Source organism: Mobula birostris, chromosome 6 (assembly GCF_030028105.1).
Source record: "Mobula birostris isolate sMobBir1 chromosome 6, sMobBir1.hap1, whole genome shotgun sequence".
NCBI lineage: Eukaryota > Metazoa > Chordata > Chondrichthyes > Myliobatiformes > Myliobatidae > Mobula > Mobula birostris.
Genome location: NC_092375.1, coordinates 133,114,128 through 133,129,111, shown reverse-complemented (window position 1 = coordinate 133,129,111; position 14,984 = coordinate 133,114,128). Strand labels below are relative to the sequence as shown.

At 47.0% G+C, this 14,984-nt stretch overlaps 1 protein-coding gene across 4 annotated transcripts in view; it reads right to left on the bottom strand.

The window, feature by feature from the left end:
• The window catches only part of LOC140199377 (collagen alpha-1(XVIII) chain-like), a 295,614-nt gene that overhangs the window by 85,740 nt on the left and 194,890 nt on the right, over positions 1 to 14,984 (bottom strand). For all 4 annotated transcript variants that reach the window (XM_072261365.1, XM_072261366.1, XM_072261363.1 and 1 more), the window contains 2 exons: positions 13,117 to 13,194; positions 3,152 to 3,196 (listed from right to left, as the gene is read on the bottom strand). In XM_072261365.1, coding sequence (XP_072117466.1) covers positions 3,152 to 3,196; positions 13,117 to 13,194 — 123 coding nt within the window. The remainder of the gene's footprint in view (positions 1 to 3,151; positions 3,197 to 13,116; positions 13,195 to 14,984) is intronic.

Genomic DNA, 14,984 nt, shown 5'->3' with positions numbered 1-14,984 from the left:
GATGTTTAACATTTCCGCTGCATCGGTGATGGTACAGCCAATGCACTGGGAGCCAGCCCGGAGTGCAAGTGCCCCTCCCACCCCCATTTGGAGAGGTGAATCTAACCCTGGAGCTCTACTCCAGAGACCAGAGAACCCTGCCCATCCAAACCCTACCTCACCTCCTTCGTTCAAAGCAATTTGGGACATCCTGAGCTTGTAAAGAAAATGAGTACGATTTTACTTATTTCCTTGCTTTGGAAAGTTGTAAAGAAAAGTTGGTGGATGTGACAAGTACACTGGCAATCCACCCTATTGATCTCTGAGTTCCCACAAAACACCTACAAGAAATCTAGGATTAATATGGATAGTTTATAAAAGTAATTTGCCGGGGAATTTAAGGAAGTAGTTCTGCATTCCCCTCCCCAATCTCTTCCTTGCCTCATTAAACAACTTGCCCCATCCACCATAAACTGAGGTGAGGAGGAGGGAGATGATTCGGCTGGGTCTGGATCATTGACTGCAGCCAAGGACCAGTCTGTGGTCCGTAGCGATGCACCTGCACGATTAATAACCTACCGAGCTCTGCTCAGAAGATGGGGGTAACTCCATTGAAACCTACCGAATGTTGAAAGGCTGCGATAGGGTGGATGTGGAGAGGTGGTTTCCTGTGGTGGGAGAGTCTCAGACCAGAGGGCACAGCCTCAGAATAACGGGGCTCCCTTTTAGAACGGAGATGAGGCAGAATTTCTTTAGCCAGAGAGTGAAGAATCTGTGGAATTTGATGCCAGAGCCGCCTGTGGAGGCCAGGCCATTGGGTATATTTAAGGCAGAGGTTGATAGATTCTTGATTGGTCAGGGCATGAAGGAATACAGGGAGAAGGCAGGAGATTGGGGCTGAGAAGGAAAATGAAATGGGTGATCAGATTCAATGGGCCAAATGGCCTAATTCTGCTCCTATATCTTATGATCTTAAACTGCAGAGTGGGTGGGTGAATGTCAGTGTGAGTTTGTACCTCAGGAGAAGGACAGAGAGGAGGTGGAAGCAAGAAAAGTATTACGGATTAAAAAAACTTTGGCCGCCTCTGTCATCGTATTGCCTCATCTAAAAACAATGTTTCCAAAGAGTGTAATTTCATTCAGCACACTAACCACTATGCACACTGTAATACAGCACAAACATCAGCATCTTGTTCTTGGTCACATTTCATAGTTTGCAGACCGAGGATACATTTCCGGCCTTCTTTCTCTCTGGTTGGTGGGATCTTGCACTGTCAAAATGGCTGTCACGTGTCTTTATAACACAGTGGAATGTCACAGGAGGGTTAAGGGCATTGGGACATCTGGAAGCTGGAACAGACATCAGGATGTTCATGGAACCCAATGGCTGCAAAGATCCTAATATTCAGTAAGGTGCTTGCTGGGGAGGGGACGCAGAACGAGACAGGAAGGACAGGGTTAAAAATTCTTCCTTCCGCCACCCCCCCGCCCCTCCACCCAACCAGCACTTCCAAAGAACACAGTGTGTCGTCTGGTGAGTCTGTGCCTTCCACTGCGGGGAAAATACTGAAGAGAATTACAGCCCTCAGTCCTCAACCAATCCAAGAAGAACGGCGGAAGGAGCAAAGAACAGACAGGCAGCCCAGCACACAGTTCAAGAGCAGTCTAGGGCACTGTAAGTGAGCCAGCAACTCTCCACAGGCTCATTCTTTCAGTCAAGCAAACCACATGTTCCATACAATGGCAAAAGTGATTGTGAAGAACAGTACAGATCCAGACTGTTCAAACTGTTGAATTTGGAGACGGGATTAAGAAATTAACTTTATTTGTTGCATGTACACTGAAACATTGAAACAGAAAGTGAAATGTGCCTTTTGCCTCAAATCAAATCAGTGAGGATTGTGCTAGGCAGCCTGCAAGAGTCACCGCAGTTCTGGTGCCAACATCATATGCCCACAGCTCACTAACCATAAAGGTACATCTCTGGACTGCAGGGGGAAGCTGGGGCACGTCGAGGAGACCCATGTGGTCATGTGGAGAACATACAGACAATGGCGGGAATTGAATCCTGATCTCTGATCGCTGCAAAGCAACGCACTAACCACTACACTACCATGCATCATGTTGTAGATTAAGCTTCAGAGAGTAGGGGCATTTCATAGATTCTGCCCAGTTTAGCAAAGAACACACTCTGACAGCTTGGAAAGAGGTTCACTGGGCCAGGCTCCTAGACTCTAGGTTTAGGAGCAGGAACCCCCATAAGTCCAAAGGCAGGAGTGAATTACATTGACATCTGGATAATAGCTCATAATTCCAACAATGCAGAAGGAAGGAATGATGATCTTGGAACCAGGGCAGGCAAGAAGTTGGGAGAGTGGTCAACACTCGATCAAAGGATAAGCTTTGATACTTTAGTTCACTATAGGTGGAAAAGTGAGGAAGTTTCCAAGGGTAGAATTATTTATGGGGACAAGGTACCAGGGAAGAGTGTCTAGGGAGAGATGAGGGCAAGGAGATTTCACAGGTGGGTATGGGGAACTTGGAGAGCCGGTTCACATAGTATGTTCTGGAAGTTGGGAGCCAGCTGGCAAGGGCATTAAAGTGAGAGTAAATTGAGATTTGGATAGGTTTTGACTAGCCTGAAGGATGGTTAGTGGGACGTGTCTGTAGGAGGTTAAGATGACATTGCTGAGGATCCAGGTGGCAGAGGGGGTGAAGCAGGAGCCAGGTCTGGTGGAAGAGGAGTGTGGGCAACACTGTGAGCTCACGACACCAGAGAGCCACACACAGTCCTGACCTCAGGTCCTGGCAGTGCGCATTCTCCCTTTGTTTCACCTGCTTTCCCTCTGGCCGCATCCCTAAGACATGCGGGTTGGTAGGGCACTGTGAATTGCCCCTTGTGCAAAGGTGAGCGGTAAAATCTGGTGGGAGTTGATGGGGATACGGGGAGAATTTTTAAAAAATAGGATCAGTGTTGGATTTGTGTCAATGGGTACAGTGGACAGCAGAGACTGAATGGGTCGAAGGGTCTGTTTCTGTGCTATAGGTTTAGCATAAGATGGAATATTTCCCCTTGGGGGCAGAACTGAATTGGCCACGAGCTGGAGACTTTCCCCAGGGGTAACTCTGCTCTTCTACTGCAACGCAACCTCGCCAATTTTTTCCTGCTTACCGTTTGAATCCCTCTTCTGTATCCACTCCCAAATTCTCCAGAAGCCTGCAGAACAGAAAGACACAAATTACTATCAATGCTGGTTCAACTCGACTGAAGTTGAGTCCCACCGCATGAATAAAATTGCCATTAAATTTCTCAGCAAACAACAACCAGGATGGCAACTGATGCAAAGTTTTGGGAAATTTGAGTCAGTTCACATGAACCATGGCAAGTGACTTACCCAACTCTCAGGAGCTTGAACCTTAAAGGACTTAAAAATTCCCAATTGAAAATGTGTAGTGAAAGAAATTAAAAGAATAAGAGGATGGAATTTGGGACCTCTAGCGGACTAGTTGCTTATTTGTTGCTGGGCTGTAAACAAGGCAGGTGGCTGAATGCTGTCACAAAACACTGCAGATGCTAGAATCTGGAGGAAAAGGGATGATAGACATTTTGGGTCGAGGCACTGCATTAAAGGTACAGGAGTATAGAGGGGAGATAGCCATTTTAAAGGGTTGAGAAGGAGGGGTGGCAGGTGAGGAGCGGTTGATGGGCAGATGGACCCAGTGAGGTTCCTGACTGTCCCCTTCTTGCCCCGAGAGTCGGATATCGACCTATAACATTAATTTTTTTCCCCCATACGGTTGCTGCCTGACTTGCTGAGACCTTCATTATCTTCTGTTCTTACTAACTCCTGACCCGTGTGGTAGTTGTGTGTGGCCACATTATTGTCCTCCTCGTCCATTCACTGTAATCTCCTCTCAAAATAAAATCCATTCTCCAATCATATCACAATTGTTGCAAAACCAAGAGATTATGAGCCAGACTAAATGTTTGTGAGGAATTAGGATTGTTATACACAGCGACGGTTAGTCCTTATTTGTAAATATTAATGTTGGAACTCATGGTATCAGTTATTTGACATTTCTGGAAAGACATAATATTCTGTCTAGCTTACAACATAAATCTTTTCCATGAAATGCCAAACCAATTCAAAACAATGAGGTACAGCCTGTTCTTAAAGTACTCTTCGCTTTCCTCAGGCCTAGTACCACCAAGACTTTACAGGCTCCCTAAGATACATAAGGAGGTTTCCTCCCTGAGGCCTACCATCAGTAGGATAGATTCTCTGATGTACCACCTCCCTAAGCAGCTAACGACCATACTGTCTCCCTTTGTTGGGGGCTGTGAGCATCACATCACAAATTCGACCGACTTCGCAAAAACGATAACCAACGTCCAGCTGACCCCGGAGGACGTAATGGTCAGTTTCGACGTAGTGTCCTTGTTCCCGAGAGTTCCCATTAAGGACAGCTCAGTCCTCCTGCAGTCAAGGTTTGATAAGGGTGCCATTGATCCTTTTGAACACACCCTTACATTGACATACTCCCTCTATTCGGGGAGCCACAATGAACAATCAGATCACCCTTTTCACCGGCTATTAGTAATTTCTATAAGGAGGACTTTGAGGAGAGGGCTCTGAGCTCTTCACCCTTACTCCCCAAATACTTCTTCACACGCATCGATGACACCTTTGTAGTGTGGCCTCATGGACTCCAGGCACTCCAACAGTTCCACGACCATCTGAGCAGCACACATCCAAACATTCAATTTACCATGGAGATGGGGAAGAGTGGTTGCCTCCCATACCTGGACATTCTAACATGACAGAAACCGGGTGGTAGCCTCAGACATGGCATCTATCAGAAACCCACTCTCACGGACATATGCCTCAACAATAAAAGCCACCATCACGCCTCCCAATGTAGAGAGGTTCTTTCTACTTCGATGAACCATGCGAAAGTTATTTTGGATCCAAAGAGTTTCAATGAGGAAATAACGCACTTCATTCCTACAGAATGGCTACAAGGTGAAGGAGTTCAATTGGGCCCTTAAAAGGACCGATGGAAAAACCAGGAAACCTATCAACAAAGAGGAACCAGTCATGACTGCCTGTCTTCCCTATACTCCCACGGCTTCTGGAAGGATTGCCTGAATCCTGAAGAAACACCAGATTAATGCCATCCACAAACCCATTGGGAAGCTCAAATCCTAACTTCTGTGGGTCAAAGACCCGAGTCTCAGAGTGGCTAGAGTTTAGAGACATCCCTGTGAATGCAGAACTGCGTTTATCGGCCAGAGAGGTCACACGGTGGAATCCCGCATCAAGGAGCACAGGAGGTGTATCTGTTTGTGCTACCCAGAGAAATCGGCAGTAGCAGAACATTGTATTTGCAATGGCTATGGGATTGATTTTGACAGCACAAAAATACTGTGTCACACCAGTGGCTTTTGGAACTGCCTGGTGAAAAAAAACCATTGAAATAAAACTAGAGGAAAAGAACTTTAACAAAGACAAAGCTCTCGCTCAAAGTAAGAACTGGAATTTGATTGTAAACAAGGTGGGACAGCGGAAAACTGATTGGATGAGGACTAACCGATCAAGAGGGATGGACAATGGGGGTATCAATACCACCAGACTGGACTTGACCAGGCATTATCCCTGATGAAGATGGCCGAGTTTGTGATCGAAACGTCAGTTAGAATCAACACCTGTACCCAGCTGGAAGCCCAAGAAGAGTGTATTTGTACTCTCCCTGATTTCACTGGTGGGAGCCCTTCCAAGTTTCAGCCATACTCAGAGCAGAGTATACAAATGTCATCCAAAGATGAAAGATATGAATCCTGTTCCTCTTATACCTTCAAAACTAATGGAGACCAATACCTAACTAGAAAGTGGGCCATCTTCAAATCACACAATACCTCAGCTTAGATAAATGTCAACACAAGAGATACTGCAGATGTTGGAAATCCAGAGTAACACACACAAAATGCTGGAGGAATTCAAAAGGTCAGGCAGCATCTATGGAGAGGAATAAACAGTTGATATTTCGGGTTGAGACCCTTTCACGGGACTGGAAAGAAGCCAGATAGGGTGGGGGGAGAGGTGATGAACGGGGAAGAAGTATAAGTTTGCAACTGATAGGTGAAGTCAGATGAGGGGGAAGGTAGGTGGGTGGGGCAGGGGGAATGAAGTGAGAAGCTGGGAAGTAAAGTGCCGAAGAAGGAGGAGTCTGAGAGGAGAAGAATATTGGACAATGGCAGAAGGAAGGGAGAAGGGGCTCCAGAGAGAGGTGAGAGGCAGGTAAGAGGAGAAGGGGTGACAGGGGAGCCAGAATAGGGAATGGAAAAAGGGAGTAGGGGGAGGGGGCAGAAGTTAGGGCGTTAGAGAAATGGAGTCAGGTTGGAGGCTACCCAGATGGAATATGAGATGTTGCTCCTCCACCCTGAGAGTGGTCTCATCACAGTCGTAGGGGAGGCCGTGGATCTTCATGTCAGAATGGGAATGAGGAGTGGAATTAAAACGGTTAGCCACTGGGAAATCCTGCCTCTTGCAGAGGGAGCGAACGTAAACATCACCATTACTGTGTCATCACTGAAGTCGGAATGTTGGCACTCTCCACCTAACATAACTGGGGAAATGGCCTCATCCCAAGAGTGCAGTGTGTAAAGGAAGGCACTCGGAAGGCAACTGGTGAAAGGGAACAAATTCAAGCCCGCTCATTCAAAGATTAATTTATTACAGGCATTTTCTGGAAGAAACACCACAGAATTTACAAAAAGATACATATTATCAAAGACTGACAAACAACCAATGTGCAAAAAAAGACACAGTGTGCAAACAAAAATTAAAACTGAGAAGATGGATTGTAAAGAGTCCTTTAAAACGATGATATGTCCAACTTAATTAATTTTACTGAAAAATCTCAGTAAAATATCCAAGATGGATTTGGTAAATATAATCTGACCGTATGTTCATATTGATTCAGACCTGGGTATGAATGATTTCTCAACTGTGAGGACATAGATACTTGCTCATAGATGGCCAGTGGCCCTACCTGTTCACATCGGACTGAAGAGTTTAGGGTGGATCCTGTGAGCCAGTGGGTTTATGGAGGAGCATGTGGGGCCTGTGAGCCAGTGGGTTTAGGGAGGAGACTGTAAGCCAGTGGGTTTATGGTGGGGCCTGTGAGCCAGTGGGTTTAGGGAGGAGCATGTGGGGCCTGTGAGCCAGTGGGTTTAGGGAGGAGCCTGTGAGCCAGTGGGTTTAGGGAGGAGCGTGTGAGCCAGTGGTTTAAGGGTGGGGCCTGTGAGCCAGTGGGTTAAGGGTGGGGCCTGTGAGCCAGTGGGTTAAGGGTGGGGCCTGTGAGCCGGTGGGTTTAGGGTGGGGTCTGTGAGCCGGTGGGTTTAGGGTGGGACCTGTGAGCCGGTGGGTTTAGGGTGGGGCCTGTGAGCCTGTGGGTTTATGGTGGGGCCTGTGAGCCTGTGGGTTTAGTGTGGAGCCTGTGAGCCAGTGGGTTTAAGGTGGGGCCTGGGAACCAGTGGGTTTAGGGAGGGGCCTGTGAGCCTGTAGGTTTATGGTTGAGCCTGTGGGTTTAGGGAGGGGCCTGGGAGCCAGTGGGTTTAGGGAGGGGGTCTGGGAGCCAGTGGGTTTAGGGAGGGGGTCTGGGAGCCAGTGGGTTTAGGGAGGGGCCTGTGAGCCAGTGGGTTTAGGGAGGGGCCTGTGAGCCAGTGGGTTTAGGAAGGAGCTTGTGAGCCAGTGGGTTTAGGGTGGGGCCTGTGAGTCGGTGGGAAATGCAGATGCTTCCGAGGCTGCAAAACCCCATCCATATGAATAAGCATGTGAGACCGGCTGGATGGATGGGATGAATTCGTCAGCTGCTGAGTGGCTTCAGGGACCTTCCGCTGGGTGCGATCAGAGTGTCTCCACCTGTATTCACCCACCATCCATCATTTGGCAACGCTTGGGGTCTGGGCCAGTCTGAGGAGACACACTCACTCACTGAGTCAGTGAAGCCTCTCTTCCTGTTGCTGTCACCCTCTCCCACACACTCTTGTTCATTTCTGACTTACAAACAGTTCAGGTTATGAATGGTTCCCCGTCATAGTTCAGGGACTGCCTGTGGTGATTGCCTACACTGCATAAATCCAAACTTTTAACTTTACCTTTAAAAAAAAATCAGCTTTATTTGTCACCTGTACATTGGAGCATCGATGACTCACACCTTCTGAGGATTCACTGGGCAACCCGCAGGCGTCGTCACATGCCCTGCAGCTACCTAGCATGCCCATCTGTTTGTCTTTGGAATGTGGAAGGGAAGCCGAGCACCCAGAGGAAATCCACGTGGTCACGGGGTGAATGTGCAAACTCCTTACGGAATGAAACCCCAAGCTTACCTGGGGCACTGTAAAAGCATTACTCTGGCTGCTGTGCTGCCCTGGCTGGGGTTCGAGGAAGCCTCAGAAACTGCTGTGATTTTTACCTTTACTGACTGTCTGGATGGGTCTACCCCAACTTTGAACAGTTGACCACGCACGACAGGCCATCTGATCCGAACCAGGACCCTGCGGCCATACGGATGGACCAGGTACAATGCCGAGCCCTCCTCCCTCAATGCTGTCTTCACAGAGCCCGTCCCCTCCCCCACGACTTCCCTTCCATCGACAAACCCATGCAATCGCTGCTCAGCCTTTCTGACCTGCCCTGTGAAGCCTACTTCAAAATTCTCAAGTTCACTCACGTTTCAAGTTGTAATTCAAATAAAGGAGCTTGCAATCTGTCCTGTTGCGGTAGATGGCGATTCTGGGAAACCTGGACGCGGTCGGCGGGGAGTGGGGAGGAGGGAGGAAGGGGTAACGTGTAAATGCATGCAACAGGCCTCACCCTCAGGGTGAAGGTGGGCGGCGGTTCTGTGCTGATGTGAGAAACACAGCTGGAACCAGAAACTTGGCAGCACGAAGCATCACTTGGGAATGTGCTCTAATCAGAATCAGAGCTCAAACCCTCACTTAAAGAACACAACATAGCATGTGATTTACTTAGAAGAGACAAGTTAAGTTCTCACCAAGTGTTTGATACACCATTCATTAACCACGTGGTGCCCAGCATCACGCTAGTGTTCCTTTCTTTTTGCTCAATGCTTCTTTAGAGATTTGAACTTACTTTAGCATCCAGGACTTGAGATGTAAAAGGTAAAACGGTAAAGGACGCAGAGGGGAGCTCCACGTTAGAGCTCAGTGGTAAACCCAGAGTAAGGTTAAGGGTGAAGATTATACAGGACAACCCAATCCCTTCCACTGTGTCAGTGCAAGACCAGAGCAGATATTATATACAGTAGCACAACGCTAACCCTGGCAGTGTGCTGGACCTTAAAATGAAACCAGGATCTTGTCCAGGTAAGGGGCTGAGAATGGAGCCTAATATTATACAGGGCACCACTAATCCTATCCATTGTTTCAGGGCCATATTGGGGCTGGGTATTATAGAGAGCTTCCCTAGGCCTACTTAAAAATTCTCTTTCATTCAGGTTAAAAGTTGTAACATCAAGGTCAGACTAATACAGGATATTAGAGAGAGCATCACTCTGTATCAGAGCCAGACCAGATGCAGAAAACACAGAGAGGGAAGTGTGATAGAGCCATATGGCCCATCAGCTACTGAGCGTGGCTGATTTTTGCCACATTTTCCTGTTAGCTCAAGATCAAATAATTACCTGCATCCAAAAAGCTTCCAGTATTTACCACACTGAGTGACTGAGAACTGATCCTTCACAGGGTCTTGTCAGGTGAATTCAAAAACATTTCCTAAGACAAAGAAATGTCCCCTCATCTGCGTCCTGAATAGCTGACCCCTTATTATGAGATGGCGGCCCCTCATTCCAGACAACCCAGCCGAGGGAAACATCAGCCTATGTCTGGCCTGTCAATCTCCACCTGAATTTTGTGCGCTTCAATGTTATTCTTCTAAACAGCAGAGGGAAGAAATTGGTTTGCATGATCTCTCCTGACAACATGAACAAGCTATCCAGGAATCAATCTGGCCCAGTTTTATGCAGTCTCTCTGTTACAACCACATCTAACCCAAGGTATGGTGACCAGAACATGGACACAAAATTCCAACTCCTACAATAATTATAGCAAACTATTAAAAAGCACTTGAATCGGCAAGGCAGATGGATACTTGATGGTCGGCATGTTCGAGACGGGCTGAAGGACCCGCTTTTTTGTGTGGCTTATTCTATCTGCCATATTCTCATCCATTGCAAAATCCCAAAGAAGCCCCCTGTTTGTCTTTCTCATACAGCCAGCCAGATATGGTGTGGTTTGTCGTTGACACAGGGTGGAAACAGCTGGGGCCCCACTTGCTCATAGCCGCCCAACCCAAAAGTGACACGTTTACTCCTGCACTGTTTCTGTGTGTTCACCGCTGCACAATGCAAGGCAGTTTACTAGCCCCAATCCCACATTCCCTCATTTTGTTTGACAATTCCCATTACGTCCACAGGGCAGTGTAGCGTTTAGCATGAGACCACTACAGCTTGGGGCTTTCCAGAGTTCATCTGTAAGGAGTCCCTTTACGTCCTCCCTGTGGAACGTGTGGGTTTTCCCCGGGTGCTTCACTTTCCACACCGGGTAGGCTAACCGGTCATTGTAAATGATGCCACGTTTAGGTAAACAGGGTCGCTGGGGCCGTGAGGCTCGAAGGGCTGGAAGAGCCTATTCTGCAAAGCATCTCTAAATAAATTTCCAAAAACCTCACCAAGGGCCTCTGAAACCGCTACACCCACAAGTCACTCTTTTTCACGTTGCTGGGCTACAACTTCAGACAAAACTCAACAGTTAAACAGGATGTCCCTTCCATAAATTCTCATTGACTCTGACTACTTATTTAATAATAGATTTCAGCAGCTTCCCTGCTACAGACCTTAGGCTAACTGCTCCATCCTTTCTAAAGCTGTGGAATGACATTTGAGACCTTGCAGTCTGTGGGAACCATTCTGGAATCTGCAGAAATTAGGAAGAAGACAACTTGTGTGTCCATTATCTTCTCTTTCTAGGATATAGATCATCAGGTCCTGAGAAATTAAGAGATTTTCAATCTCATTACTTTCTTCACTTCTGTTACTTTACTAATGTTAATTTCTTCCAGCTCCTCAGTTACTTTGTACCAGTCACTTCCCATTATATCGAAGACATTTTCTGTTATTTTTCAAGAGAACACACACAAATTACTTATTTAGGTTCCCTGTCTTTTCTTTAACCCTGCATAGAACTTCTCCTATCTCAGTTTATAAGGGATTCATATTTGTTAATCGTTCCCTTGTTATGAAGCCATAGAAACTTGAACAGTTTGCTTTTCTGTTTCTCACGAACTATGTTCCCTCTAAGCTGTGCGCATGTGCGATGCACACACGTTTTTCAACCAGCGCACAAAGGAAATTAACGTGTGCACAAAAGGTTAGTTACCTAAAATAATGTAGTAATTAATAATTATACTTATTGAAAATAATCTTTTAGCTAAGTGTTTCTGTTAACTAGTTAGTCGGTTTTCAAATACCACAATGCATGTCACTAATTTACGTCACCTCACCTTTCCTGTTCCGGTTTGTACAGCTGCATCACGGTGACAGCAATCTTTGGCTGACAGTGTTTATATCATAAAGTTTACAAAAATCTGTTTCAAATCCTGCAGATAGCTAAGTTTTTATTGAAAAAATATTGATTCACTATGTCAAATTCAAAAGAAGCAAAGGGCGTGAAGCGCAAAAAAACTGCAAGTTTATTTAAAGTTTAATGGCTTAACAAAATAGTAGAAACTGCTACACGGAAAGCTCATGTGGTCATGAACGTTCAGCTACGAAAAATATTTATGTATGATTCGGAAACTGGAGTTATCTGTTTGTATTGTCGTGATGTGAAAGTTGCTGGAGAATTTGCTAGTGGAAAGAAGTGGGATGATATTTGGAAACTTGACTTTTTGAAGCGTCATTTTGGCAAGTAAATCACATTTGGACGGTGCTCAGGCAACAGAACCCGTCATTACCCGTTACAGGAGTGCTACGCATGTTACGGTTGAGTGCAGATGAGCTAGAGCGAAAACGATCAAACTCAGAGAAGATCAAAGTTCTTATTGACAGTGTGTTGTTAGCTGTTAAAATGAATAACTTTACACTCAGTTCAACACATTAATGTTATTTTGTTGTTATTCTGTGCAGTTTTAGGTCAAATATTTTGTAAACCTACATAACTGTGCCATGTGTGCATTCAGTGCGCACATACTTCTGTCGCAGGAAAAAAATTTGCACAACATAAGATTTTTGTGCACACTGACTACTAAAAAATTAGAGGGAACATTGCTCACTAAGTTATTACCTTTAGGACCAGAACCATATATTAAACAGCGAGTGCAAATCCTTCTAATAAGAAGCCCAGAGACAGAACTTATGCAGTACCACTATCACTAGAACTGCATCAGACTTAACCTGTAGTCGGAAATCCACAGGAAACATTAATGCTACTTGTAGGTCAAAGTCAAAGTAAATGTATCATCAAAATATGTATATTTTCACCATATATTACCTTGAAATTCATTTTCATGCAGACATTTACAGGAAAATAAATACAATAGAATTTACAAAAAGCTATAGATAAGCAAAGACTGACAAACAACCTGTACACAAATGAGGACAATCAGTGCAAATAAGTAAATAATACTGAGCGAATGAGTTGTTGAGTCCTTGAAAGTGACTGTAGGCTGTGGAATCAGTTCAGAGTTGAGGTGAGTGAAGTTATCCACCCTGGTTCAGGATGTTTAGAGGTACAGCTGTCACTGGACCGGGTGGTGCAGGACTGAGCTAAGGCTCTTAAACCAATGGAGGTAGCAGCAAGAGAGCGGGGTCTGGATAGTGCTGAGGGGGTGGGGAGTCTGAGCTTGCAGGTGGAGCCAGACCTGAGTCAGATATTATAAAGGACAGCACCATTCTTAACCCCGTATCAGAGCAAGACTGCAGACTGTTAGTAGACAGAAAAATGGCTACGACTCAGGGGAAGCAGGAGTGTGTGCAAACATGAGAACACAGACAAGTATGAACATAACTCTGCAGCTTTCAAAGGTGGGAGACAGGAGAAAGAGCAGCTCTTACCTCCCCATCGTCGTCCCCTTCACAGTAAAACTGTGCTGCTCGAGGATCTCCCTTTATCTTCAGATCTTCAATCAAACCCTGCAATAAAATGGAAGCTCTAGGCATTAGGTGATTGAAATTACTGTCTGGACAACAGACCCTTTTGTAACTATCAGTAGATTTCACAGTCCACACATCTCCAACAGACAGTACACACTCACCCCGAAACCACACACGCTCATCTCAAAACCACACAGTCACCCCGACACCACACACACTCACCCCAACACCACACACACTCACTCTGACACCACACACACTCATCTCAAAACCACACACACACACTCACCCCGACACCACACACTCATCTCAAAACCACACACACACTCACCCCGACACCACCCACACTCACCTCAAAACCACACACACTCACCCCAACACCACACACCTTCACCCCAACACCACACACCTCCACCCCAACACCATACACACTCACCCCAACACCAACACTCACCTCAAAACCACACACCTTCACCCCAACACCACCCACCTCCACCCCAACACCACACACCTCCACCCCAACACCATACACACTCACCCCAACACCACCAATACTCACCTCAAAACCACACACACTCACCCCAACACCACACACCTCCACCCCAACACCATACACACTCACCCCGACACCACACACACACCCCCCCAACACCACCAACATTCACCTCAAAACCACACACACTCAGCCCGACACCACACACACTCACCCCGACATCACACACACTCAACCCGACATCACTCACACTCACCCTGACATCACACATACTCACTCCGACACCACACACACTCATCCCGACATCACACACTCACCCCGACATCACACACACTCACCCCGACATCACACACACTCACTCTGACACCACACACACTCAACCCGACACCACACACACTCACCCCGACATCACACACACTCAACTCAACATCACACACACTCAACCCGACACCACTCACACTCAACCCGACATCACACACACTCACCCCGACACCACTCACACTCACCCCGACACCACACACAATCACTCCGACACCACTCACACTCAACCCGACATCACACACACTCACCCCGACACCACTCACACTCACCCCGACACCACACACAATCACTCCGACACCACTCACACTCATCCTGACATCACACACACTCACTCCGACACCACACACACTCACTCTGACACCACTCACACTCACCCCGACACCACACACACTCATCTCAAAACCACACACACGCACTCACCCCAACACCATACACACTCACTCCGACACCACACACACACACTCACCCCAACACCACCAACACTCACCTCAAAACCACACACAGTCACCCCAACACCACACACCTCCACCCCAACACCATACACACTCACCCCGACACCACACACACACACCCAAACACCACACACACTCACTTCAAAACCACACACTCACCCCGACATCACACACACTCACTCCGACACCACTCACACTCATCCTGACATCACACACACTCACTCCGACACCACACACACTCACTCTGACACCACTCACACTCACCCCGACACCACACACACTCATCTCAAAACCACACACACGCACTCACCCCAACACCATACACACTCACTCCGACACCACACACACACACACTCACCCCAACACCACCAACACTCACCTCAAAACCACACACAGTCACCCCAACACCACACACCTCCACCCCAACACCATACACACTCACCCCGACACCACACACACACACCCAAACACCACACACACTCACTTCAAAACCACACACTCACCCCGACATCACACACACTCACTCCGACACCACTCACACTCATCCTGACATCACACACACT